A 27,873-nucleotide genomic window follows, 5' to 3' on the forward strand; every position below is an offset into this window, starting at 1 on the left:
TTACTTTTGGAAATCGCGTGTCATTTTTATATACGAGGTGGGGGCAAACGTGGGTTTACAGCTGAGTATAGGAAACAGCTTACTTTGGTATTATTACTTATTCATTATTGTATTATTTTTCCATACGAACTGCAAACCTCCGTTTGCCTCCCCCTATAGAAGTGGCATTGGACTCATGGCCATGACATGTTGTATCTATTTTGGAAATGGCTAAACATTTCTAAGTTTTGTAAATAGTTATTTTTTTTCTTCATATTTTGGAGTCGACAAGTTTCTTGTGGTTGTTTTCCAGATTTCCTTATTTTTCAACGCTTGTGCTCTAGGCACTGTGCCTCGAGTAGATATGGATGAGGAAGACATCAACGCAACAGCGGTTCACTGGGCGCAAATCCGGTAGGAAAGGCCGTGCACAGAGCAAAGAGGACGGAACCCACTCGACAGGGGTAAGCGGCTGGAGACAGAAGGCGGAGGTGAGGAGCTGGGGCTGCCACTTGTGGAGTCTGGGGAGAGCGGTGCCAGATCCCAGGACAGCAAAGGCCCACATGGCCGAACCGGGAGACGGCTGGTAAGGACACTACTAAAGGAGACAAATTATAAAGGGGGTTCCGTGAGTTCATCGGCCCAATTAGCTTGTGCGCCCACCAAGGGCTGATTTCTACCCTCCTTGACATCCTCCACTCTCCCATAGTGAGCAGTCGCGGGCCCTCCTGGAGGGGCTGATAAACCAGCGGGACAAACCTGCTCCGTTTCTGTTACGCGTAACTGTAGCATTCTGGGCGACAAACAGGTCGTTTTCACCCCTGGCCGTATTGGGTGCAACAGCGGCTTCTCCAGCCCCAGGGGATCGGGTCCCAGAACCAGGGACTGAGGGGCCCTTCGTCTCAGAAAATGCGGCGCCAGCGAGCTGCAGAGGCCCTCGCAGCGGGCACACTAGGCCTGAGGGGAAACTTCCGTCGCCGCATCCGGAAACAGGAAAACGTCTCGTCCTACAACTCCCAGCATGCCCTGGGCTGACTGACAGCTCCACCCACCAATGGGAGGGCCCAGCCTGGGTTTGTGGGTCCAATCTGAGGGCGCCAAGGAGGCCATCCCCGAGGCCTATCAAGTGGTCCTCTGGCCTCTCTGTCACCACAGAGATAAAGAGGACAATCCCCGTAAAATGGTGACGCTGGCTCTACTATGCCGCTCACTCCCCGCTTTGCTTTTTTCCTCCCAGTGAGGCCCGAGCCCTCCCACCGCCCCGCCCCGCCCCTCAGTTTGGTTCTCCCCTCCCCGCCTGAGTGGACAGGCGATGTGGGATTTCCAAAGCTTATTGGGTGCTGGTGGTGTCAATCTAGAGGGCGGTGGGGGCCTCGGGCCGCCCCTCTCGGACGGTGATTGGACGCTCCTGAGTGGAGGGCTGGGATTGGTGCGAGGAGGGGCCGGAGCCTTTCAGCACCTGGGGTCCAAACCTGGGGAGGCTGTGGCCGCCGAGGAGCTGGTGCGGACTCGCCACGTCCCGGCCCGCTGTGTGCCCTCCCCCCAGGACCCGGTCGGGGGAAGGAGCGGGAGGCCCCCTACCTCATCACGGGGGGGCGAGGGGGGCTCTTGTCGCGTGTCGGGTGCGGGACCAGTGGGGCGGGAGGGAGGGGGTAGAGAGGTGCAGGGCCCTCCCTGTCCAGGAGGAAGCAGCGAGACTAGTGCCAGACCTGGACCTGGAAGCGCTTCCGGGGAGGATTTGGGGGGCAGAGGCGGGCGTGGGCGTGTCTGGCATGGGATGCCATGGAGAGGAGGGGGCACTCCTGAGCAGGGCTGCGGGTCCTCCCTCGGAGGAATCCTCCCCCCGTTTGCCCTTTGACTTGCTGGAGAGCGGTTCCCCATGGTCTCTGTTCACGTTCCGGGAGCTTTCGCTTTGGGTGGGCTTAATCAACTACTTCCTTGCAGAGCTGCCCGGGGCCTTTTCTGATACTGGGCATAAACGTGGGGAATATGTCAGAAAAGAGGAAGCCGCTGCTGGGCTTCATGGGCAAACTCCCCAGTGGGCCTGCCCTTGGGAACTCCAGCAAGACGCACTGCCCTTCGTGCATGGGGCTTTTCCAAGCCCCCAGGCTCCTGCCTTGTTTGCACACAGTTTGCACCACCTGTTTGGAGCAGCTGGAACCCTTCTCAGTAGTGGACATCCGAGGGGGAGACGCTGACACAAGCTCTGAGGGGTCACTATTCCAGGAACTCAAGCCACCCGGCCCTGCGGCCGCAGACCGGCATCCTCTGCCCAGTGTGTGATGCGCAGGTGGACCTGCCCGTGGGTGGAGTGAAAGCTTTAACCATAGACCACCTGGCCATGAACGATGTGATGCTGGAGAGTCTGTGTGGGGAAGGCCAGGGCCTGGTGTGTGACCTGTGCAGCGACAGGGACGTGGAGAAGAGGTGTCAGACCTGCAAAGCCAATCTCTGCCATTTCTGCTGCCAGGCCCATAGGTAAAGATGGGATACCCCTACCTCGTGTGGCTTATGAGCAGAGGAGAGAGAGGTGTCGAGACAGACATCCCTCCTTGGTGAGCAAATGGAAAGGAAAGTTTTCTCAAATGCCATGGGAGGTCAAAGAGCAACCTACAGTCTGAGAGCAAATACTCCAGAATGGTAGTATATTCCTGCAGCCTTAGATAATACCTGTGGTAATGACAGCATCAAAGGCTTGCATAGTCCTTCTCAGTTTGCAAAGCAGGCTCACGGTGTCCTTGGCTCATCAGTCATTTGCATGCTGGGTCATTGCACTGGGTGCTGGGGAAAGAGAATGAATAGAATAGCATGGCTCCTGCCTCAGTCTCATTTGATCCTTGCACCTCTTATTAAAAAAGTAGGCACTGCTTCCACCCCTATTTATTGAAGGAACTAGCTTCGCAATATGTGACTTGCCACAGCCCCACAGTTGGTAAGTAACATGTAACAACTGACTTTGAAATCCAGATCTGCTTTCTGCTAGTCCACGCTGCCTTCCCAGTGTAAGGTGAAGTCACAGGGAGCACCCCGGGGCTCATTCCAACACATCAGAATGAAAAATAACCAGGGTTTTAGGGTTAGCGTCAAGCAGTTTTTTAAGTTCTGCCTTCCATTTATTCTCTGGCCTCACCCACAGAACAAGTTAGTAGTCTCCGGTCTATTTTTAACTTGTAACTCTGACTGTCTTGCTGCCAGCTAAACAGCTGAGCCTGTTTTCTCTGCAGCCGCTCCTCTGCCCCAACAGGCACCATGGCTTCCCAGGAGTTCCCCTGAATCTCTGGAGAGCTACAGAGAAGAGGAATTCAAAGAGCTTTGATTCTGATCATTGATTTCACTCTTTCTAATGTTGATAACTCTTGAGGGAAATTCTAGCTTGCTGCGTTGGGTGATATAGGCACTGGTCAAAGGAAATGCTCAACACCTTAGATCAGTAATGGCGAACCTCTGACACGCGTGTCAGAGGTGACACGCGAACTCATTTTTTTGGTTGATTTGTCTTTGTTAAATGGCATTGAAATATATAAAATAAATATCAAAAATATAAATCTTTGTTTTACTGTGGTTGCAAATATCAAAAAATTTCTATATGTGACACAGCACCAGAGTTAAGTTAGGGTTTTTTCAAAATGCTGACACGCTGAGCTCAAAAGGTTCGCCATCACTGCCTTAGATAAAAGCTGAGGGAGACTTCTGGGGCCAGCTGGCTGCTTTTCGGTGGCCCGGGGTTTACTGCCGTGCCATTTGGCTCAGTCGTTTCTTGGGCTGGGTTTTCACCCTGCTCTCACCTCTAGCTTGCTGGAGTAGGAGGCTGTGGCTCTTATCTAAACTTGCCAGTTTAACTCTTTGGGGAAAGTTCTAAGATGTAGACTTAGTGCTGCAACCTTTTTGCAACGCCATGTCCTGCGCCAGAGAGCCCTAGTTTACTATGTATCCCGGACAACAGCCCTCTCAGGTAGCACTGTCCCCACTGCACAGATGAGGGACTGGGGTCAGAGAGGATCATGTAGTCAGAGGTTGGAGCAAGGAACTGATCTCAGGTTTGTCTGACTTCAGAGACCATGCTCTTACAACTGCTGGGCTGTTTCCAACTAGAACGGTTCCCTCATTTCCTGTCCCTGACTCTGCTTGCCCCCAGGAGGCAGAAGAAGACCACTTACCACACCATGGTGGACCTCAAAGACCTGAAGGGCTACAGCCGGGTTGGGAAGGCCATCCTGTGTCCTGCTCACCCTGCGGAGGAGCTGAGGCTGTTCTGTGAGCTGTGCGACCAGCCTGTGTGCCGAGACTGCGTGGTGGGGGCGCACCGGGAGCACCCCTGTGACTTCACCAGCAACGTTATCCACAAGCATGGGGACTCCGTGCGGGAACTCCTCAAAAACACCCAGCCCCGCGTGGAGGCCCTGGAGGAAGCCCTGGCCCAGGTCAAAGAGACAAACGGTGCCCTCCAGCAGCGGGTGGAGGCCGTGGCAGCCGATATCCGAACATTCTCCGAGGGCTACATCAAGGCCATCGAAGAGCACCGGGACAAGCTGCTGAAGCAGCTGGAAGACATACGGGCCCAGCAGGAGAACTCCCTGCAGCTGCAGAAGGCACAGCTGGAGCAGCTGCTGGCAGACATGCGCACTGGAGTGGAGTTCACCGAGCACTTGCTGACCAGTGGCAGTGACCTGGAGATTCTCATCACCAAGGGGGTGGTAGTGGAGCGGCTCACGAAGCTGAACCAAGTCGAGTACAGTGCCCGTCCCAGAGTGAACGATAAGATATGCTTCTCTCCTCAGGAGAAAGCGGGCCGGTGCCGCGGCTATGAAGTTTATGGCGCCATCAATACCAAAGAGGTCGATCCAGCCAAATGTGTTCTTCAAGGAAAAGGTAGGGACATTGGCACCGAGGGGGCAGTGGACAGGGACATGGTGTTTAAAGATGTGTAGCTTTTCATCAAGGCCTCCCTCTGTTCAGCTAGGAGGAGCTCCCCACTGGCCAGTTTACTAAAGGACAATGACCCCCTTCCTTGCCCTTTTCTTTCGATCTGTCTGGTCAGGGTACAGTTACTGTCCCTTGCAGGCGTGAGGCTTGGTCCTTTTCCAGTTGAGAAATGTAGTCACCACCCAGGACCTCAAGGATCATGCTCTTCCTATTAGAAGACAAAGCTGAGATGGTACTCCTTGGAGCTGGGGAGGTAGTCACCGCATTGGCCATGGAGGTGAGGACTGCGTGTTTCTCTTGCAGATCTGCACAGAGCCCGGGAGAAACAGACAGCCTCTTTCACCCTGCTTTGCAAGGATGCAGCGGGAGAGAGCATGGGCAGGGGAGGAGACAACATTCAAGTCGCAGTTGTCCCTAAAGATAAGAAAGACAGGTCTGTACCACAGTCATCTGTCCTGGGTGACGACACTGGAAGCTTGAGGTCTGAAGTAATAGTGGAGTGGTAATGGCAGTGGTTACCGTCTGCCTCCCTGTGGTGCTAAAAATGATAGGACCAATTGGACCAGATGTGTTTTCTTGTGTGGGCTTTATGCCTATATGCAGTTCTCTCCCAAAGGTCTGATCTGCCCGATTGTCTTCGTCCCAAGCTTTGAATAGAGTGAAAAATAGTCTATATTTGACTGAATGGTGCCCTTCTCAAAATTCAGCCCCTCTTGGCTACTCAATGGTATTGGGAGCCGAGCTACGTGGCTCCGGTGAGGGAAGGGAAGGACAAAGTGCAGGAGGGCACAGCAGAGCCATATGGTCTTCAAGAAATTCATCCACACAGCAGATTACTTTAGCATCTATTTTGCTTCCTTCTGTTGTGAAATTAATTTCTGAGACGGGGAAGCAGCACCCTGTTTGGGGGACACTTAAAATTTGGTCGAATTTAATGGTGTAGTTTCCATCCTACAATAGTGGGTACTGAAGCAGGCTGTGAGAGTGAGTGGCTTTTTGGGACTCTTATCTCCGTCCAGTCCAGTCAGAACAATGGTGCAAGACAACAAGGACGGGACGTACGGCGTTTCCTACACCCCCAAGGAGCCTGGCATCTACAAGGTGCTGGTCTGCGTCAAAGAGCAGCACGTGCAGGTGAGTGAGACCTGTGCGTACGCTTCCCTGAGCTCCTTTCCCCCGGCCCTCATGGGTTCTGTCGCCTTCGGATATGGAGACCTTTCTCATAGCATCAGCTGTATAGAGGGACTGAATAGGATTCTCTTCTTTCTTACTGCCCTTCCCTTTAGAAGTGCCCCAGATTTTGTGACTCATTCTTACCAGAGGATGCTGGTGACTAAGAATTCTCGAGCCCCGTTTTACCTCTGGGCAGTGGTGCTTGTATTTCATCATTCTCCCAGTTGGCTTGTTGGAACTCTGAATTTGGGAAAGATGCCTTAATCACAGGGGGCAATCTACTAGCAGACAAGAATACACACTCAAGAAATATAATCTGGCTCAGGATTTTCCAGCTTTGTTCGGACGATGGCCAGATGGTGGACTTACTGGAATACGACTGGGAGACATACACCCTCTCCTTTCAACTGCCTAGTCATCTGTCTGCTGCCCATGTGGTTCTCTGTTGACATATATGCTTCATTGTTACCATACCACCTCCACAGACAAATGTAACAGTTTCTGGTTAGAGATGATGAATTTTTAAAAACTTGGGCCATACTCAACATGTCCAGCAGAATCTCTCTGCTTACATTTGAGTAATCAGAGGTTCCCCCCAATCAGAAATCAACACTGACAAGGACACAAATACCATAGAGTCATGACATGTCAGGCCTGTGGTCTTCGCACCAGAAGATTCATTGTTCCCTAGCCACACGTTGCTAGTGTGCCAGAGTGGGTTAGGTGTTTTTGCATACATTTATTTCATTTTTCCTCCAAACCATTTTTAGGTATGGAGATCATCTGATTAGACCAGTGGTTCTCAACCTTCCTAATGCCACGACCCTTTAATACAGTTCCTCATGTTGTGGTGACCCCCAATTTCATTGTTACAAATTGAACATAATTAAAGCATAGTGATTAATCACAAAAACAATATGTAATTATATATGTGTTTTCCAATGGTCTTAGGCGACCCCTGTGAAAGGGTTGTTCGACCCCCAAAGGGGTCGCGACCCACAGGTTGAGAACCACTGGATTAGACTGAGACACCAAATGTGTCAAAGCATACCGTACCTGCAGAGCAAAATCAGAATTTGACCCCATTTTTTAAAACTCCAAGTTATTTTTAAAATAGATTGTAAATTCTTTAAAGGCAGAGAGACTTAACATCTGAAAGGCTAGAAGGTGCCAGACTCTCGACTTGGTACTTTCCAACTGCGTGGTTCACATAGGGGTAGGCACACAGCAACATTGCTTAACATGGGCTAGAAACTGGAGAATGGAAGTTATCCTTGAAGGAAAGGGAAGGGGGGCAGGTAGGAGTTTCTAACTTGAGAATTATTAACCACACTCTTAACCTTTCTCCCTTGCAAATCTCTTCATTGTCCCAGAATAAATGGGTGGGTACACAAGTATGTCCAGGATGGAGGGGTGGAAGGGAAGGAGGTAGCTCAGTCTGTGAGGCTGAGAAACTGGAGAAAGAACCACAGGATGTCCGGGCCTGTGGTTGTGGCGCTCCACTAATTACCCGAGATTCCTCGAGAATGGAGAAGCCAGAGGCCGAGGCAGTGACACGGAAGCACAGGCAGGGTTTACCAGTGTGTCAAGTGGTCTAGGTGTTAGGAGGGCAGCACAGACTCCCGGCTGTCACTGCCTTTGTATGTGGCCCACCCAGCTGAGCACCCAGCTAGCTCTTGTCCCCGAGTGTTTCCCTCTAAGGGCAGGCCCTGTGACTTGCACTCCATTTAGCACATGGATGCTCAGCACATCCCTGTTGACTCATACATAAGGTGCTGTTCTTTGCTCTTGGTCTGAACACTGAAGGGCTCACCATTCACTGTGACCGTGAGGAAAAGGCACCATTCACACCAGGGCGTGTTTCACTGCTGCACGTTCTGCTCCAGTGGAGGCCAGAAAACTGCTCGCTGTGCCTGTGGGGGCACCATGCCAGGTAAGGAGGGCCGGTCGCTCTTGAAAGTCCTTCCCCTCTGGGACCATCTCCCAGCAATGGGAATTAGCACGGACACTAAGTCTGGGATATTCTGCCTTCGGCTTTGTTTCTAAGAAATATAGTTTGTGGCCCTGGCTGGTTTGGCTCAGTGGATGGAGCGTTGGCCTGTGGACCAAAGGGTCCCAGGTTCAATTCCAGTCAAGGGCATGTACCTTGGTTGCAGGCTCCTCCCTGGCCCGGGCCCTGGTCGGGGGCATTTGGGAGGCAGCCAATCGATGTTTCTCTCTGTCTTTCCCTCTTTTCCACTCTCCCAGAATCAATGGAGGAATATCCTTGTGTGAGGATTAACAAAACAAAAAGAAAGAAAAAAAAAGGGATTAACAAAACAAAAAGAAAGAATATAGTCTGTGGATACAAGTACCACAGTTCTAGAACTTTCATTTAAAGCTTTGTTCTGAACACTGAAACAGCAAGCTTACAAGTTCTGAGCTCTTTTCATTTTGATACAGTTCACCAATCCCATGAGCCCTGCTTCTCCCTGGATGCTTGGTTTCCCGTTCTGCCCTTTCCAGCAGCCTGGCAGGATAACAAATGTTAACCCATCCTGTTCCTTTTACTAGTAAAAGGTTAAAGAAGTTCCAAACGAGGCAGGAATGGGGATTGGATGATTAAACCGATTGAACCAGGTCTGACTCTTTTCTCAGGGGTAAGGGGACAGCTCAGGGAAGAGATCTGTTTTTAAAAGCATCTATTGTGTCGTTACTCCAATGGTGGGGCTTAAGTGTGGCTTTTCACCCTTTGCTATAAACGTTTTAGGATCTATCTTCCTTTTTGTTTCCACTTCTCTATCCTTCTCTTTTATTTGTATTATTTCAGAGTTAAAATCTAAACCAGTTCATCTCCTTGAGTTAGCACAATGTTAAAATAACACTCTTCTCAGAACTTCAGCTAACCTTACTTGATTTGCTGTCATCAGTCCTGGGAGTCCTCCTGACTACAGGAGCATCTGATAGTTTGTTCCCCTCACCAGGTTTTTATTCGATGTTTTCATATCCAGGAGTTGGAATGTTGCCAGGAGTTTTAATTTCCATGGTAACCGCTGGACTTCACTCTGATGGTGTTTTTCCCTCTCCTCTTTGTATGACACAGGTGGGTACCTAGGCTGTGGCCATGGACACAAAGGCCACCCAGGTCGTCCCCACTGGTCATGCTGTGGGAAGTTTACTGAGAAGTCAGAATGCACGTGGACAGGTGGGCAGAGCACAGCAAGGAGTCTACTCAGGACGGTGGCACTCTGACGGTTTCCTAGGTCAACCCGCTAAAGCTGCAGTCAGCACAGCTTCAGATCACCAGACGACCGCGGACCTCGATTAATTCTGAAGAAACGCATAGAATTAAACACAAAGTGCCTTATCCAGACGCTCGAGCTCAAATACTTTTTGTGAGTTATTCACTGATTGTGTGGACAGTTGAGCACAAGACGCCACCACTATATGTCAAAGGAGGCTGTCTTCTGTTTGTATTGGTATGAAGGTACCTATGCCCTTAAACTTCGAGATCATGGGGACAGTGTAGTTACTCTTGTCACTAGCTAATAAGAGGAAAGGAGCAAAAGGGAGACCAGATATTATAAGCATGGCCATCTGGGCGCTTCGCCAGGAAGCTGCAATTTCACACTCTCCAGGGGACCACCGTTCCATTCGCTGCAGACCACTGGGGGGAGGGGAAGATGGACACATACACAATAAAGTCGGGGTGATGCAGGAAAGATGCCTGCCTGTCAGTCAAACCTAAGAACAGGATCATTGACTAGAGGGTGAAATCACTGTAAGTGCACAAAATATTAAGGTTAAACTCCCGAAAGGAATTCTCTCTTATTCCTCGTTTCCTTCGCTCCGCTCCTGCTTCCCTGCACGTCCCCGTGTTCCCTCCATAGCCATGTGGCCCTAGCCATGCAGACCCGCACGCAGTGGACTGCCACTGGGAGTACAGCGAAGCAGCCTGATGCTGGATTGGTCTGTGCAGATATGAAGTGGAAATGCTGGCCACTGGCTTTAATCCTAGCTCTGCTGCAGACAAAATGGACGTTTTTCTTGGCGGGATAGAGGGAGATGGGACCTTGGAAACTCAGGGGTTTGATTCCACGCCAGTAAGAATCACTCATTCTCCCATGTGAGTCTTAGAAAATTCCTTTTCCTGTTACATTACAAGAAGCCCATTTCCACTGGCAACCAGTGGGGACATGGAGGACACCCCACCGATAACAGTTTGGTTCCTTACTTTTTTTTTTTTTTTAATATATTTTATTGATTTTTTACAGAGAGGAAGGGAGAGGGATAGAGAGTTAGAAACATCGATGAGAGAGAAACATCAATCAGCTGCCTCCTGCATACCCCCGACTGGGGATGTGCCCGCAACCAAGGTACATGCTCTTGGCCGGAATCAAACCCGGGACCCTTCAGTCCGCAGGCCGATGCTCCATCCACTGAGCCAAACCAGCCAGGGCTGGTTCCTTACTTTTTGATAATTAACCTTTTTTTATTTCTCCCTGAGGTACATTTTATATAGATATTTTCCACAGAATAAACACCTCCTTTTACCGTATCCACTTTTCACTAGCACAATTTCAATGGACTGTAATGTGAGCTTGCTGTTTAGATGGAAGTGCCCTTCCTCCCCCTCCATACCACGTTCATCTTGTACCCCCAGAGCCTAGAAGATGACTACTTGGTAAGGGCACACAAGTAGGAAGTAGATAAAGGGAAGTGGTGTTGAAAGAGAACCTCATACCTTTACTGCAGTCCTGCTCCTGCCAGGCGATCACGCTTCTGCTCAACACCTTCCAGTGGATTCCCATGGCACTCAGAACAAAGCCAGTCCTTACATCAGCATGTAGACCCTGCATGACCTGCTCTTCTCTCATTCCCTACCCGACTGCCCCACCGCCCATCCCTCTATTGCAGCCACGCTGGCCTGCCTGGTGCTCTCAAACCCTCCAAGTATTCTTGTCTTGCAGCCTTATCAGCACCCCCGCCCCCCCAGATTTCTGCTTTGTCAAGTGTCTTCCTGGAGAGGTCCCTAAGTACACCGTATAAAAGAGCAACCCTCCCCTCACCAGGACTCCATGCTACCTTTACTCGGCTTAATCACCATCTACCATATATATTCTATTTGTTTGTCTGTCCTCTTATACTAGACCAGTGATGGCGAACCTATGACATGCATGTCAGAGGTGACACGTGAACTCATTTTTTGGTTGATTTTTCTTTGTTAAATGGCATTTAAATATATAAAATACATATAAATCTTTGTTTTACTATGGTTGCAAATATCAAAAAATTTCTATATGTGACACGGCACCAGAGTTAAGTTAGGGTTTTTCAAAATGCTGACACGCCGAGCTCAAAAGGTTCGCCATCACTGTACTAGACTGTAAGCTCTATGAAGGCAGAGATTTGGCATTTATTTACTATATTGCCCCTGTGTATCTTACATTGTTCCTGGCACACAGTAGAGCTTAATCAATATTTTGCTGAATGAATAAAAATCTGATTGGTAGAATTTTTAGTTTGGATCTCCTTTGTATCTTTCTACAAGCCAGACTTCCCTTCCCCAAACTCCAATATTTGCCATTTAACCAAATACCACTTAGAAAAAAATCTCGGCCTCTCTCAAACATGTTGGATAAATTAAATGCACCATAGGGAGCAGCCTTGAATTTTCTAATGACCTCAGACATTTAGGGAATTGCTTGCCACAAAGAAGCTTATTGTACTTACATCATCCCCCACCCCTCCACGGTCTTTTAATGAATCAGATTTCAGAAATGAGGATAAAAAGCTTATTTATTTCAGTTGGAAAAGATTTCAATAATTGGGTAACACTACTGTAGATGAGCGACAGAAAACTTCTATAAGATACCTAGGTTTTGGCAAATACCCTAGCCCTTAAGCAATATTAATGGCAACAGTTCCATTACAAATATTAAGAAAGTTTGTGCAGGTGCGGGTAGGGGTGTTCCTTGGCCTACGCTACAGTGGAATCTACACTCAATTTAATTGAGCTGCCCTGCCAGCTGAAAAACCTGACAAAGTATGAGTGAGCTGCAGAGCCCAAGACTCCAAGGTAAGGAGAAAAAGAAGTCTGAGCATTTAGGAATTGTCCCCAAGTGTAACAAGGTGCTTCAGAAATCACCTTTGTGCCGTAACCGGTTTGGCTAAGTGGATAGAGCATCGGCCTGCGGACCGAAAGTTCCCAGGTTCGATTCGGGTCAAGGGCATGTACCTTGGTTGGGGCACATGCCCAGTAGGAGGTGTGCAGGAGGCGGCTGACCGATGTTTCTGTCTCATCAATGTTTTTAACTCTCTATCTCCCTTCCTCTCTGTAAAAAATCAATAAAATACATTATAAAAAAAAAAAAGAAATCACCTTTGAGTTGTGAGCACTGAAACATCACACAATGCAGTATTATGATGTAAGCTATATCTCTGGTGCTAATAGGTCAGAAAAAAGAGCCATAATTACAGTCTTCGTCCCCTGGGGTACTGTAACAGGATAAACACCGAGGTTGTCTTGGGTAACAAGCACACACATACACCTGCCAGCCCACCCACTCTCTAATCTCTGAAGTGCAATAGTCGCTCAGCTTCACTCCAGAGGCTGTACACCCGGTGTTAGGTCTGTTTCAGTGAAGAGGCGGTTGGGTGAAGTGAATGCGAATTAAGCAGAATAGGGAAGAGGCATTTCTCTCTTGGCCTTGTTACTTTCTACATACTGATTCCAATTCCCTCATCACTTCCTCAGAGAAGTCCTCCCTAAGCAGGCCAAACCTAGTTTTTAGCCCCCCCAGCTACATGGACCTCTCCATGCGGATCTCACCATTGCACGTACAGTCATCCATGAGGATCTGAGTAATGCCTGTCCCCCTCCTAGACTGTAGCCGCAGGAGGATGGGGATTGGTTTTGGTTTTACCTTTTCAATGCCCAGCAGTGCCTGACACATTTAATATACACATTTTAATTAATGTATAAATAATTAAGCAGTAAGAGTATTCTCCCGACCTTTTCTTTCACATATAAATTCTACCTACATTCAGATTCAGCTGTCGATTCTGGAAAAAGGGACTCAAGCTAGTAAAGACCCCGTGTAGCTACATGTGTGTGTCCCCGTTCCTTCCGTAGGGGCTAGGCCTTGTCCACTAGCTACTGAGTCCTGTGGTACTTGGTACTGGAACTGACCCTCACTTCATTTTTATTTATGAAAACATTTTAATCTAAGCTATATGCCTAGGAAGTCTAAATTCCTACTATACCTCACTATGTGACTGCAGTTACGCTTCTTAATTCTGTCTTCTCCTAGGGCCAGATGCTACATAGCGTAGTACAATATCCCACTTTGTAAACCCAATTCTCTCCAGACATTATGGTAGACAGCAAGACTTCAGACAACCCAAAAGGCCACACCGAGCACTGGCGTCTCCATGGTCCTCCCATTAGCGCGGGTGAATCTGGCTTCACCTGAGACCTGCTGACAGCCACTTCACTGGGTAACACAGACCATCAGAGAGGAAACCACCCAGTGCCCCTAAGAGTCCTTGTACATCACCACTCCTAGAGAAATGGGTCGCGTCCCACAGATGTCATTCCACCCACTGGTGTTCACGATGACTGCATGCAAGGTTTAAAAACCTTGGCGGGTTTTTAAAGGGCCAGGGTTCCATCCAGCCATGGCAAGCACGATGAATGCCCTTTTTTTGATCAACTCTGCTAGAAAAATCAAACTATAAACCTTCCATGAGGTAATTCCGTCCCATGGGATATACCCCGTAAACTGGTGCTCAACAGTGTTGCGCTTTGGTGACAAATGTTCACCATCTGGCCCTTTCAGCCACACCCATGCTGCAGCTGGATTCTCATATTCCCAGGCCTGGCCCCACAGCAGTAACACTGGTGTTTGTATGGCATGCCACGGTTTACAAAACTCTTATCTTATTTCATCCTTGCCCAAGTCTGGTGAGGTGGGCAGGCAGGTGGAACAAGACCTGGCAGCTGTGGTGTCAGAGAGGGAGGCTGCCTGGCACTGCCAGGACTCAGAGAGCAGCTCCTCGATGAGACCACTACACCCTGGGAGGTGGCCCACTGCTGGAGGGGGCAAAGATGCACCTGGTTATGCTTAAAAAACTGACTACGGTAACTACAATGAACGTGAGCCTGAGAGAGTCAGCAGAATGCCACTTACGTTAATGAATCCATGAGAAATTTTCACCCTGGGGCTAGAATTTAAGGGTGCATGTTTAGTATATTTCACGCCACCAGGACAGTAGTTCCAACTTTTACTGCACACACATCTAATCAACAGCATCTCACTGTTACAGGATCACCTACCCACGACATAGTTAGGTGGCTTTGCTAGCTTAGCATCAGAAAAAGGAACACTAGAGAAGCTGTTTATGATGCCAGAAGGAATCTTACAGCAGATTACATTTGTCCATGGACTCCGAATACTGTAGGTTATAATCCCTTCATCTCTCTCCAGACCAAGAGCAAGAATACTTGGACTTCCAAGCTAACAGCTCCTCTGTCCTAACCAGTGCTTGGAACGAACACCGACTATGTTCATCTAACGTGCTTTCTGATGGCGACCCACTGTCTATCTAGTCAAACGGGTCATAGCAGATGTGTCTGTTAGTGAATTCCCAGTGGAGCACACTGAGCTATATGCTAATCTAGGTATCTTATAGATAACAGAATGGAGATGCGAAGGGACTCTGTAACCAGCCTAATATCAGACAATCAGCAAGGGGCAGAGGCAGGGTTCATACGTTCTTGCTGGCCTGGGAGCCACTGCTGCTCAGGTGACACTTATCTCTGCCCTGGTGTGCTGATCTAATAGCATACCTCCAGGAGGGTGATCTTACGTCTCTCATTTCCTGATTCTATCAGCGACCGCACTGTAGCTGTTGAGTTCTGAAAACAATACCGTCTTACAAATATGGAAACCAAAGTGTAGAGAAGTGAAGGATTTTTTTCAAGGTTACACCCCCAGCCAAGGTGAACCTGGAACTGGAGTTAAGTCTAAGTTCTAAACCGAACCCTTCCTACCAGGCCATACTATCTTTCCCTTCGTAGGCCTTAGGCCAGTGATGGCGAACCTTTTGAGTTTGGCGTGTAGCATTTTGAAAAACCCTAACTTAACTCTGGTGCCGTGTCACATATAGAAATTTTTTGATATTTGCAACCATAGTAAAACAAGACTTATATTTTTGATATTTATTTTATATATTTAAATGCCATTTTACAAAGAAAAGTCAACCAAAAAAATAAGTTCGCGTGTCACCTCTGACACGCGTGTCACAGGTTCGCCATCACTGCCTTAGGCCTTGTCCTAGAAAGGCATTTTTGCTTAAACAGGTTCCAATGCCCCTATGTCCAGACCATGACTGGGTTAACAGAGGATTTCGTTTCCTATTCCCAACTCAAAGGAGGGTAGTGGTCTATCTAGGAAAAACTACAATTCTTTCCAGCACAATTAGCACAGTAAGTGTTCTGGAAAAGGCTGCTAATGGGAAGAAGGAAATTTGACTCGTTTCCCAAAGTATAAAATTCTAAAGCGTTTGTATTAAGGTACTAACTCTTATATAAACAACCCTAAAATCTCTGTGCCTTAAAAAACCATGTCACAGTGCAATGTGGGTGAGCTGGGGTGAGAAGGGAGCCACATATGGGGAAGACTTTTGTCCCAGTCATTCAGGAACCAAAAGGGTCCATGGCAAAAACCAGGGTAGAATCTCTAATCTAGAGGCTTTGCAATTCTCTGGGGCCTTGTAGTCTTTCATCGGGTCCTCTGCATCCAGTGGGCTGGTAAGGGAAGCAACAGCCTGAAGAATCTCTTGCAAAGTTTTAGAGGAAAGATAAAAAAATGACTTACATCACTTCTGTCCTCATTCCCATGGTGAGAACTCAGTAATATGACCCATGTAACCGCAGTAAAGACTGGCTCTCTGGGTTCCCAGGAGGAAAGAAAATGTGGTTTAATGAACACAGCATTATCTCTGTTGCACTGTCAAACACATTAGACTATACCAATGCTAAATGATACAATGGTACAAAGACTAAAGAACACAACAATACTAAATGCTGTGAATACTGTAGATTTGTAAAAATACAAATAATATAAAAATGATAAAAATACTAAATTATGCCACAAATAGTACATGATACGATAGCAATACACAATGATGTATAGGGCACCTCTCTGATCTTACCCTGAGAGGGAGAAGGGCCTGGAAGTGAGACCACTGCAGAGGAATGGGCGTGAGGTCCATTCTCTGCTTGGCCCATAAAGAGATGGTCACAGGAGCAGCCTCATGGGCAGGAGAGAGAGAGATGTTAGAAAGGCAGTAACACGAGGCCCCCATCAGCTGACAAGAGAAAGGCAACAGAGCTCTTACTGAAGCTTCCGCACCACCCTCCCAGAGTGGTTTTCCAAAGTTACCCAGCGCGAAGACATTCTCTTTCATCTGAAGTCAGGTATCGGCTCGCGTCACTCACTCAGTTCTGGGGGTTAGCGTATGCCTCCCTTGAGGAGGGCAGAAGGCGTGATGGTGGCATGAACGCAAGGAGAGCCCAAGGGACCATGGTTAGGCCGTGATCCCAGACCCTAACACACACCAACAGTGGCACCCTTCTGAGCTCTACAAACAGGCAGTTAGATGCCAAAAAGGACTTTGAGGTCAGCCAAGGTCAGCTTGGTGACAGATTCTCCAGATCCTGATAGAACCTGTTTGGCCAAATCTTTCTTTTTCTCTTGGAGCTGCAAGATCTTCTCTTCCACTGTTTCCTCACAAACAAATCTGAAACACAGACAAGCAAACAATTAGAAATCCAAGGCAGCATATCTAATAACATGTTCAAACTTCTATTTATGCTTTAGTTTTTAAATGAGGTGTCTTCCTTTATTTAAGCTTTCTTAGGTTTGGTTAAGAACTCTTAAGTTTAGGCAACCCAGACAACCCTGACTAAATATATGTCCATTTAAAATGATGTGACTCAGATTGACTTTTTTATTTCTTTCTGCAGCAAGGTAATTGAGAAATGCCAATATGAGCAAAATACATATCCATTAAAGCATAGAGAGCCAGCTTTTACACAAACAGCTCCGCCTTGATAAGATGGAAAGGAAGTTTCTGCTAGGCATGTGTGCTGATTTAAACAGAGTATCTGATTTTTGGGCTAATTCACACTGTAACAGGTTTTACAAACTGAGGAAATGCCACTGTTGTCATTCAATCACGCAACCGCTTCTGATTAAGCATTCCCTATATGCCATGTACTACGCTAAGTGTAGGTATAGAGATATTAATATAAGTCTTGCTCTCAAAGAGAACCCAAAAGAGATTAAAATAAACAATAATATTAGCCAGAAAGTGCTATGATGGAAGCATGTCCAGTGTGCAAAAGGAGCAAGTTCATCTGTCTGGAGTACTGAGGGAGGCTCCACCGAGGAGTTAACTCCCAATGAGTAATGGGTGAGAATCTGGGCAGTCAGATTCAGATACTGATCGGGTCTGGAGTTGAGATCTTGGAACTGAAGATACAGATGTGGGAGTTACTGGAGTCGACAGGATTTTTAGGGGAGGTGCATCCAGAGTGAGAAGAGAGCTCAAGACAGGAAAGCCAACATAATTGCTGTAGTTGGCAAATTTTGGAATTTACTGGTGCCCTTAGCAAGAGTAATTTCAGTGAACAATAGGGTGAAAGTCAGTTGGTAAAGGCTGAGGAATGAGTGGGAGGTAAGCAAGTAAAGACAGTCAGTGATTTCTAATTCTCCAGGAAAGGTGGCCCTGAAACGGAAGGAGAAAAAGAGGTCCATAGCTAGAGGACTGTAGCATCAAGGCAGGTTTCATTGTCTTTAAAGAGAAGGGGGTCCCGAGCAGAGGACTATTCTACAAAATTACTGGCTTGTATTCTTCAAACATAAAACACAAAAAAGACTGAGATATTGTTCCACATAAAAGGAGAGAAGAGTCATGACAACAGAATGCTTCGCAGGATCTAGGATTTTCTTTTGCAGAGAAGACGTCATTGAAACAAGTGGCAAAACAGAATAAAGTCCATAGCTCAGGTATTGTATCAGTAGTACATTGTTAACAGCCCAATTTTGGCCATTTTATTGTGGTTATGTAAGAAAATGTCCTTATTTCTAGAAAATGCATAGTAAAGTAGTTAGGGATAAATAAGCAGCATGCCTGCAACTTACTCTCAAATGGTGCAGAAAGAAGTTTGCATGTACATGTACACACACACACATGCACACGCACGCAGGATATTTTTGGTATTATTCTTGTAAGAATTCTTTTTTTGGTATTATTCTTGTAAGAATTCTTACATTTTTTATATGTCTGAAATTATGTCAAAATAAAAGTTATAAGCAGGAGAGGCCCTGACTGAGCTAAGGCTCACTACTCTAGACAACTTGCTCTTCTTTGCAGAGGCCAATTCCAAGGTCATCCTCCAATTACCTGTGTTCCCTTCCTGACTGCGAGTCCAAGGGGGGATGTGCCTCAGTAGCATCATTAGTAAAACGATCACCAAATACTTTACATTCTATTAAAATCTACCCAAGAAAGACTGACACGAAAGCAGAACTTGGGGAGGGTCCTAGGTCCTGGGAGACCCTTACTTACCTGTGTATGACAACATCTTTCTGCTGTCCTACTCGATAAATTCGGTCACAAGCTTGATCTTCAAGTGAGGGGTTCCTGGTAGAAAAGAGGTAAAGCTCAAAGGCACAGACAGCCTAGGCCAGGGCAGCCAACTCCATAGGCAAATCCAGCCCACAGCCTGACTTTGGTATGGCTCTTTAGCAAAAATGGTTGTTAGAGCTTTAAAGGGTTGTAAAAACAAGCAAAATCCCACAATGAAGAATATGCAACAGAGACCTGTGCAGCCTTCAAATCCTAAAATAATGACTATCTGGCCTAAACTATATACAGAAAAAGCTTGCAGATCCCTGTCCTGGCTCTACTGGCCGCAGACAGTGTGGTGTCAGATATTTCCTGCTCTCTAATGAGAAACTGGGGTCACTGCTAATAGTGACTCAGCATTATCATCAGTTCAAACAGTAAAAGAGGTGGAACCAACATTCAAATTCGATCACTAACTAGCTGGGGGACCCTGGGCAAGTCATCTAACCTCAACCCTCTACATTCCTGGCTGCTACCTGGAAACCTGAGAGCTGAATACCTTTCTCAGCTTTCATATTCTGTGATTCAACTGCCAGAGAATTAGACCCACGTGCAGCAATCCCTGGCTGGCATAAACGGAAAACCAAAAGCTGGGACTAATTATGCCACTTTCTCCTGACAACACATACTCATTTATCTTATTTCCAGGAAAGGTGCTTGCTATTATGCTCCTGGTGTTGACACTACGTGGGAGGCCAAGGGCGACATGTTAAGTGTAGTCCTAACATAATTAGAAAATCTCTCCCCCTTTTCCTTTTAGATAGAGTAATGCTGCTCCCTCTTTTCTAGGGTTGAGAGTTCCCTGGAGGTCAACACATGTGTCTGAAATATGGTATTTTGAAGAGTCAGAACTGAGGGATGCAGGTCTTAGGTCTTAGTCATAGGAAAAGCCTTGCTCCCAGTTTCCATGGAAACAGACGTCAGAATAACAATAAAGTGAATGGACTATTTTCAGTAGCATTTGAAGCCTTGCTGGTCAGGAATTCAGGGCTGTCCACTAGGCCTGCATCTCCACACACGTGTGCAGCGGCATCTCCCTAACACTGATAGAGCCGAGTCAACAAAGAAGGCAGGCCCTGCTGCCCCTCCAGCCTGCTGGTCCCCTGCTCTGCTGTGAAACTCAAGAAAAATCCAGAACTGTTGTTACCAGTGCATATCCAGAAGAAAAAGGTGGTTTCCACCAATCAAGTTTAGACCAACACCTCCAGCCAAAAGAGAGATGAGCATGACCTACAAAAGAAAGCACATCAGTAACTCCATGTAATACACTCTCCTCTGTCCCAGGTTCAAGGCCCACATCAGTACAGAGCAGCACCGAGTTCCTATCGAATTTCCTTCTGCTGCCGTAAATGCACTATTTTGAAACTGTGAAATGCCCCACCTTTAAGAAAATTCTCATTTCAGTTTTTTGGTGAGTGAATCTCAAAACACTGTGTGCCTGCCAAAATATACAAGTACTACACTCTAGAGGACTGGGGGTGGCTAGCTCAATACACTTCCCTTTAACCAGATTCTGTCTATCCCATCCGTCTCTCACCCCCACCCGCAGCACCTCTATGATCCTCCTGTCACTCACGAATGCTTTCCAAAGTCTTACTATCCATCATCAGATGCCTCGTTCTTCCACTTCCTCCCATATTTCATCTCCAAATCCTACCCATTTTTTAAGACTTGCCTCCTCCACAAAGATTCTCTTGAACCTACCCAGTTCTGCTCTCCCTCTCCTTTTAGCCCTCATATTTTATTCTCTTTAGAGTATCTGCATACTTTGATATGTACCCCATAAATGTCTAATAAATTTAAAAGACCTGGAGGGATCAAAGCTATGAATATATTTAAATTGAGCTGCTACATTAGAATTCTCTGTATAACGGAGAAAAATTTGCTCTTAATTCTCTAACTCTGATATGACCAGCTCGTACCTGGGGGCCCCTGGAGTTGTTAAATGCCTCTACCAAGTCCATTCTCTGTTTGGGGCTGACAGAGCCATCGATGGTGGCATAGGTCAGTTTGTGCCTCCTCAGGTGCAAGGCTACAACCTTCAGCATGCTGGTCCACTGAGAGACAATGACACTGGAAGGAAGGATAAACAACCCCCAAACAGATTAAACTCATCTGCAGCCTGTCATGCCCCTGTGAGTCTTAAGATTCAGTTGTCATGTGGAAGAGGAAAGGCCTTCTGTTACCTACAGGGAAAGGCACATGCTTAGGTCACATTTTAAGATTATATGTGGATAAATAGATAAATTGTGACATGGTAAAAAAGATTATAATGCTCCAAGTTGTTTCCAGATCCAGCCTACAATCTATCTGGCACTGAATGAAGTGAGGATACAGTGGTGACTAGACTCCGGTAAGCACTGCAGCCTCCTACTATTTGGGGGTCGAGTGCTCACCCAGAGGAGCTCTGTGGTCCTGCAGAGAGAGACCCGTCGCCAGTCAGAATAACAAGCTGCTAGGACTTCTCTACTCCCCTCACCCAACCCCCTCCATCCTGTGTTAATTAGAGTTTAAAGTTTTTAGATAAAAATATTTCACATATACAAATGCAGGTTTATAACATACACATAAGTTGAAACAAACAGCAAATGGACTCCCGGCCTGCGCACACAGTTCTCCCTCCCTTTTGCATCTGTTACCCTTGATTTTCTTTAGATACTGCTCTACTTTTAAACACTTCTCAGAGGCTTAGCTTTCTCTGATCCTCCAGGGACTTCCTTTCTAATCAGTGCCACAAATACTTTAATTAGAAATCAGAGGGAAGTTGGGCTATAACGTCAGTACTTTCTGCTGAATATGACTCAAGGTCCTTGATATAAAAAACTAAGATTTGCGTCTATCAGCAACACCAAACTTTCTTGCTTAATTACAAGTAATACCTGGATAATGAGATAACACATTTACCTCTTTTGAGACCCTGAATTTCTTCGGATTGCCTCCAATTCTGCCAACAGAGATGAAATCTGGAAAAGGTTACATTAACATATGTAGCTTAAGAACTCTTCTCATTGTCCCTCTCCGGAATTACTGAGCGGCACCTGGATGGCCTCTCTGCTCTGGTCTGACCCTCTCTACCCCACTCTCGTCTCTGCAGCAAGACAGCTATTTCTAAAATGTCAGTGTGTCACTTCCCTCCCGGGCTCAAGCCCCTTGAGTGGCTCCCCGCTGAGGATAAAGCCCAAGCTCTGTACACTGATCCTGGCTGCTCTGGCCTCTGCTTCCAGCTCCAGCTTCATCTCTCACTATGTCCTCCTCAAACGACACTCTAGTCATATGAAAATTCTTCCTTCACCAAGCCATGCTTTGTCTCATCTTTGTCCGTTCTGTTCCCCGTCAGCTTAATGTCACTTCTTCTTGAAGGTCTTCCCTAGCCCCCAAAGTATGGGTCAGGTGCCCACTGCCTACGTGCTACCACAGCACATTTTGTTTCAATCACCAAGATCTTCTTCATGCTATATATTCATTGCTCACTTAATCATCTCTTGCTTCCATAACTTGAGATGCTCCAAGGAGGCAGAGCCAGTGTATGTCTGGTTCACTTCTGTACCCCTAGCACACGACTAGACCAGATAAGGTACCATCCTAACATTTGGGGAAGAGGGTAAAAAGGCTTTCCCCAGTTGAAGGCCTGCTCCAAATGTTGTTGAAGGAGAGGATGTGTCTGGACTGAGGAACACTTGCTAATGCGTCCAAACAATCTCTCTGGTTATTTGTCAAATTTGAGTCCACAGGGGACCAGTCACTAAGAACACATGGGCAGGACTTTGGACAGCAGCTCAGTGCATTCCTCCTGACTGCTAATGGGAAGACCTTGCAAAAGCCTCCGAAGGGCCCCAGAGGTCATCCCCAGAATGATGGAGGAAGAAAATTAGACCAGAAACCAGGAGATGAAGAAAATCCTTACTCTGCCACCACAATGACTGTATCACTTTGGAACTCCCCGTTATGAGTTCAGAATCTACATCAGTAAAAAACTGGGCTGAGCCAGATGAATTCTGAGGTCCCTCAGCGCCTACACTCTACACCATGGCTATAGCAGTGACCTGTAGAGGCCCCCACACGTGCTGATGCTGGGCAGGGAGTCACAGGACCGTACCATTGTGAATCAGTAGGAAGAAAAAAGCAGGTACGTGAAGTGTGTGGTATCTTGGCAACTTGAGGTTCTAGAAAGTACTCTGATTGCCATATGAAAAGAATGGCCACAAGTATTTTGAGAAAACTGTTGAGAGCAGGATTCATGGTCCATGTGCTGAGGTCAAATCCCAGTGACATTCTGCCTGAGCTAACTCCCTTCCCTTCATAGAGCAACCTCAGTGGTGTGAGCTATCGCTAATGGGCTTATGCTAAGAAGCCTTGTGAATAAACATTACCCGAGTTCAGACAAGGAACACGAATTATTAGGAATGTAAGTTTTAACCCAATCACAAACTCTGAAGGTGCCAGGACAGGAAGTCTGGCCACATATGGCACTCTTCTTATGTCTCTCTCAGTTATTAGTGGTAAAGACCCAGGTAAATATTTTAAAATTTTAATTAAAAGTATTCTTAAGTAACACCATTTCCTTGGCAGTGACCGCCTTTCTAGTTACTTTTTTAAGAAGCCTTTGAAGAAAGAGGTTGAGGCTAGCAGTGGGCGTGGGATGAAAGGCAGGGCTCAAGTTGCAGCGCCTCTCAGCCTTCCTCTAACAGAGCCCTCCGCCTTAAAGAGCTCTAATGAGCAGAACAGAATGACTGATGGAGATAGGAGGCCGTATGGGAAACACTAGCGCAGATGGAAGCCTTTCAACAAGTCAGAGCCATTGGCACTCAGATGTATTACACAGCCTCTAGGGTCCAGCTTTTGTTGTTTCCCTTTAAAGCTTTCCCAAACAAATTGTTCGCTCACTGTGGCCCGCCCGGTCCAGCGTAAACCTGATCGGCTCCTTTCCCAGTAATCCATGACCAAAAAGCTGCCTTCATGCCTGGGCTGGCCCACTACCTAACTTTAGTTTTATTTGTGAAATAAAATTAGAATCTAAGACTGGAGGGAGAATTTGACCAGCTAAAATCGAACAGTTCTAGCTCTGCCATCAAAGGACTGTACCCTCTTGGACAAATGTGTGAGGAGGCCAACTCTGTCTGCCAGAATAGAGGCGACAAAGTACCTTGGTGCTCTCTCTCGTGTCTTCAAATAGCTCCACCTTGAAGCACTCGCCATTCAGGGAAACAGTGGCAGACGGCTCTGAGTTCTGGAGTTCGGACAAGGTCAGAGCGCTGAGCTGATCCTCCAGGGAAAGGAGCAGGCCTTCGCTCTTCAGTTCTGTCGGATCCAGGGCCTGGGCAGGAGACAGACGGGACGGGAGCAGGTGGGCACGGAGGTGGCAAGCCACAGGACTTGCCAATGAAGTGCTGACTGTTAACCCTCCACACAGCAAAATGTCTTCTCATTGATCATCAGTAGCTCCTCAGAGACACCACGATTAAAAATGTAATTTTGCAAGTTTTTTCACCAGATTGAAGATAAATCAAATAACGAAACTTTTTAGTGACTTGCCAGATAGATCACATGATCATTCTTTTTTCCCCAGCTGGGATAGTACAGTAAATTAAGGTACTGTTAATCAAGATACATTACAACTACTCCTCAAAAGAATAAAACACTCCTCTTAATTATGGATGTACCTCTCTCAAACATAAAGGCAACTTTTCCAATTGTATGAATACTTGAGTTTTCATAACTAGACCTAAAAGTCCTACTGCCTAAAGGCAGGGAAAAAAAGTAACTAAATTAGCTTTATGATATCCTAAAACACCAAAGTATTCATAAATGGTTTCCTTCTTAACAAAATGCTATTTTCCATTCTTTGTAAAAAGCTTATTTAAAACAAAACAAACAATAAAAACTGTTCTCAACACCATGGGAATTATCAAGATCAATAAAAATTAATGTAAAACAAAGTAAAATAAATAAGCACCCTCTTTTCTGCCCCACCAAAAACCAGACACACCCAAACCCCATTTTCCTTGGTCCAGCAGACTAGGTCCCAGATGCAGAAAGACAGGAATTTCCTGACAGCCCTTCTGGGCACGAAGCTAAAGGCTTTTCTTACCGACTTTAGCAAAGAGAGATGACAGCAACACTGGCGGAGTCTCAACAACTGTGACAATATGTGGACGGTGCTGGATCTCTGTGAGTCTGTGGCCACAGAGCGTGCAGGCCCACTAGACCCAAACTCCTGTGCCACTTCAGGAGGGAAAACAAACCATAGGAAACAGTAAGGGCTTAAAACAGAGGTATGAGGACGAATCAAGAACTAAATGATGCTATTTTAAATTTCTTTGATCTGAGGCTCAATGATATTAGTTGTAACACTTCTATACTAAATAAGCCAAATGAAATGCTGGTTTTCTTTATTGACCTACTTATATTTAATAGATCAGAGTTTGAAAATAATTAAAAAGAAGCTTAGATCACCAGGACTGATGCGTACAGATCAGTATATACACTATGGTTTGAGGTTCCCAGCTAAGGTCAAATCTCTGATACCAAGAATCCACACCTCCCTGCTGTAATTTTATGAATCTGACTGCACACTGTCATTAGTTATGTTTGAGTGCCCCACTGCTTACCTCTACTGAATGGATTATCAGGGCTTCGTCCAGATTGCTTATCCCCACTTTCCTGTCTTTTTAGATAGGATTGTAGAGCTGATCTGCCTCAGATCAAAAAAGAAAACGCACATATAATGTTCGCTACAACTAAATAGGTTTACAATGGCCACTGCTTAACTGTGCTTGCAGTAGCACCTTGAAAAACTATAAAGGTGGACTTGTTAAATGATGTCAGGCTCATAGCAAGCACTGGCCCAAAGGCAACGAAAACTAACTATTGAAAAACCCCCAAATCATTTTTAAATAATTAATAAATATCAATGCAAAATGTTAGAATATTAAATATTAATATGTAATACAGTGACATGTTGATATTATTAATTAGTATGTTTTATTAATATTATTTATTGATAAATATTAATAAATATGAGGTATACAAAGAGAAAAAACCACATTTATGCCGGAAGTGAGAGGTAGTGGGAGAGTAAATCTGGAGTCAGGGAAGGAGAAGGGTTTTACAGAAAGTGCAAAGACCAGATGACAAGGATTACGGAGCAGTTTTTTGTTTTTAAGTTCCAATGAGATGCTGGGTAACAGGTCAAAGGTCAAAGAGATAACTTCCCAACATGGCCCCACGAGGACCAGATGACCTGGTGCAGTGACCATACCCTAGCACTTCTGTGCAAGGAAGCCAATGAAGAGCAGCTTCAAAAGCCTTCAATGTCAGTGAGACAAAGGTGAGCTGGGAGCGGGTAAGGAGCAAGACAGGGAGATTATAAAAAAGGAACAGGTATCGCCTTATCAATAACATCATAAATACAGTTTGAGAAGACTTGACACTCGACTCACTGCCAAGCCAAGGACAGAAAAGCACAGTACATGTGAGAAGGTGCTTCTTCCTGGCACACACCTTGATCTTGCAAAAAGGACACTATAAACAGTCTCTTCCTCTTCAGAAAGCTTTAAACGGTGCAACTGAAATTTACGCTGGGGCAGCACCACCTGGAAAAATAAAGGGAAAAAGCAGCTGGGATGAAGTTATAGAAATTAACTGAATATTCGAGTAAATTCCCAGAGTTGACACTGGAAGTCTAGTCAAGGCTGGTCAGCAGCCTCCACCCTCCCCTAAAAGTAGGGCTGCTAACACACAGACGGCAGGGCTGCTGGGACACAGGTGCAGGACAGCAACCCAGGGCTCTGCCCTGGAAAGTGGGATTCAGAGGCTCCCGAAGCAAAGCAGATGGCTGTTCAACCCAAGACAAGGACACGGTCCCCATCCTCCCCTGGCCTCCCCCTCGGACACACATAAATGAGATTACCAAGGGCTTGCCGGTAGAGTCCAGCTGGTCTTTTGTTCTCCGTAGCAAAAGGCTCCTGGTTAAAATACTTAACCGTTCACCTCCTTTCTTTGTACCATTGTCAACCTGGCTCCTCCACAGATTGAACTCATCAAATGGAGAACAACGGAGAAATCTTTTTTGTTGGGAAGAAGGACATAGAAAGAAGGAAAAGTATGGGAGGATAGAGTAAAGGTTCAAAGAAAGACATCAGATGAAAAACAAATCAGATTTTGTTACATCTGCCATCCCATCATTTTTAAAAGGAATGTCATAGTAAAGCTCTGCTAGACAGATCAAAAGGACCTAGGTCAACAACGAAAACCACATTATAAAACTGAACTTTCCCATTAACACACTGTCTGTATCGTCACAATAGGACATATAACCAATAGCTAGAATTTATTCCTAAAGCTTAAAAGGCTAGCAAAGAAATTCCATATCCTCTTACAGGCTGACTTTAATAAAAGCAAGTATTTTAAAATCAGCATTCTTTTCTGTTTGCTTCAAATAAATTATAGTCCTGACCCCAGGTCATATGCTTTAAAGCAGAAATAGCCCAAAACATTCACTGGACTGAAGACAGGTGATTTTGTTTCCTTTAATTTAATCTGTTTTATATTTTTCCATATATATTGGCTAAATGTAATCAAAGTCCCATATCAGCCAGTCAATCAACTGGTTATTTTTCTCATAAATATTAACTCTTTTGCCCTTTAAAGGTTGAGAGGCTTGCCATCTGCTACATGAGATAACCAGGCGTACACCAGAGCTTTACCATGAGATACGAAATAATTAGGAAGGTTACCGACAGGGTTCACGTTTACAGAATTCCAAAGAGTTTACTCACTTCAGCAGTGAATACATGTCCAACAGGTTGTTCTGAATGGGGGTTCCAGTGACGGCCCAACGGGCACGAGCCTGCAGCTTACACACGGCTATGGAAGTCTGCACGCGGGGGTTCTTAACATTGTGAGCCTCATCCAGGATGATTCGGGCCCAGACTATGCGAAGCAAAGGTGTTGCGATACCCTGGAAGAAACACCAGTGAAACCAACAACAGTATGGGAAAACGTATGTCTTCAAGAAGATAAGGGGAGACAACAAACAAGTGGGTCCTCCACTGAAGACCCATCTGACCTTCAAGTTTGAGGTGCACTGAAATAAGCATTAAGCTTAAGAAACCGAGAGTG

The 27,873-nt window shown here is 46.2% G+C and overlaps 2 protein-coding genes and 1 long non-coding RNA gene across 5 annotated transcripts in view; 1 reads left to right on the forward strand and 2 right to left on the reverse strand.

The window, feature by feature from the left end:
- Positions 1-965, reverse strand: LOC111827694. Its single transcript, XR_002831361.1, has 2 exons — positions 739-965; positions 1-577 (listed from the first exon to the last, which is right to left on the reverse strand). It is a non-coding gene; the product is annotated as an uncharacterized LOC111827694 (long non-coding RNA).
- A 676-nt stretch (positions 966-1,641) lies between these two features.
- On the forward strand, positions 1,642-9,441 carry TRIM45 (tripartite motif containing 45). Its single transcript, XM_006097489.3, is given in 7 exon segments — positions 1,642-2,217; positions 2,219-2,457; positions 4,115-4,848; positions 5,206-5,335; positions 5,922-6,036; positions 7,882-8,008; positions 9,158-9,441. Coding segments are annotated over 7 exon segments (1,743 nt in total). The 5' UTR covers positions 1,642-1,968; the 3' UTR covers positions 9,307-9,441.
- Positions 9,442-16,023: 6,582 nt separating this feature from the next.
- TTF2 (transcription termination factor 2) overlaps positions 16,024-27,873 on the reverse strand; it is a 34,519-nt gene continuing 22,669 nt past the window's right edge. For 2 of the 3 annotated variants that reach the window (XM_023761234.1, XM_006097490.3), the window contains exons 13-23: positions 27,531-27,712; positions 26,663-26,816; positions 26,254-26,345; positions 25,362-25,444; positions 24,842-24,975; positions 23,897-24,067; positions 21,658-21,716; positions 20,676-20,826; positions 19,901-19,983; positions 18,694-18,768; positions 16,024-16,860 (exon numbers count right to left, since the gene is read on the reverse strand). In XM_023761234.1, coding sequence (XP_023617002.1) covers positions 16,716-16,860; positions 18,694-18,768; positions 19,901-19,983; positions 20,676-20,826; positions 21,658-21,716; positions 23,897-24,067; positions 24,842-24,975; positions 25,362-25,444; positions 26,254-26,345; positions 26,663-26,816; positions 27,531-27,712 — 1,329 coding nt within the window. In that variant the 3' untranslated portion in view covers positions 16,024-16,715. Of the gene's footprint in view, positions 16,861-18,693; positions 18,769-19,900; positions 19,986-20,675; positions 20,827-21,657; positions 21,717-23,896; positions 24,068-24,841; positions 24,976-25,361; positions 25,445-26,253; positions 26,346-26,662; positions 26,817-27,530; positions 27,713-27,873 lie in introns of those variants that run through there. The other variant, XM_023761235.1, reaches the window with a different exon arrangement.

Source organism: Myotis lucifugus, unplaced genomic scaffold (genome assembly GCF_000147115.1).
Source record: "Myotis lucifugus unplaced genomic scaffold, Myoluc2.0 scaffold_203, whole genome shotgun sequence".
Taxonomy (NCBI): domain Eukaryota; kingdom Metazoa; phylum Chordata; class Mammalia; order Chiroptera; family Vespertilionidae; genus Myotis; species Myotis lucifugus.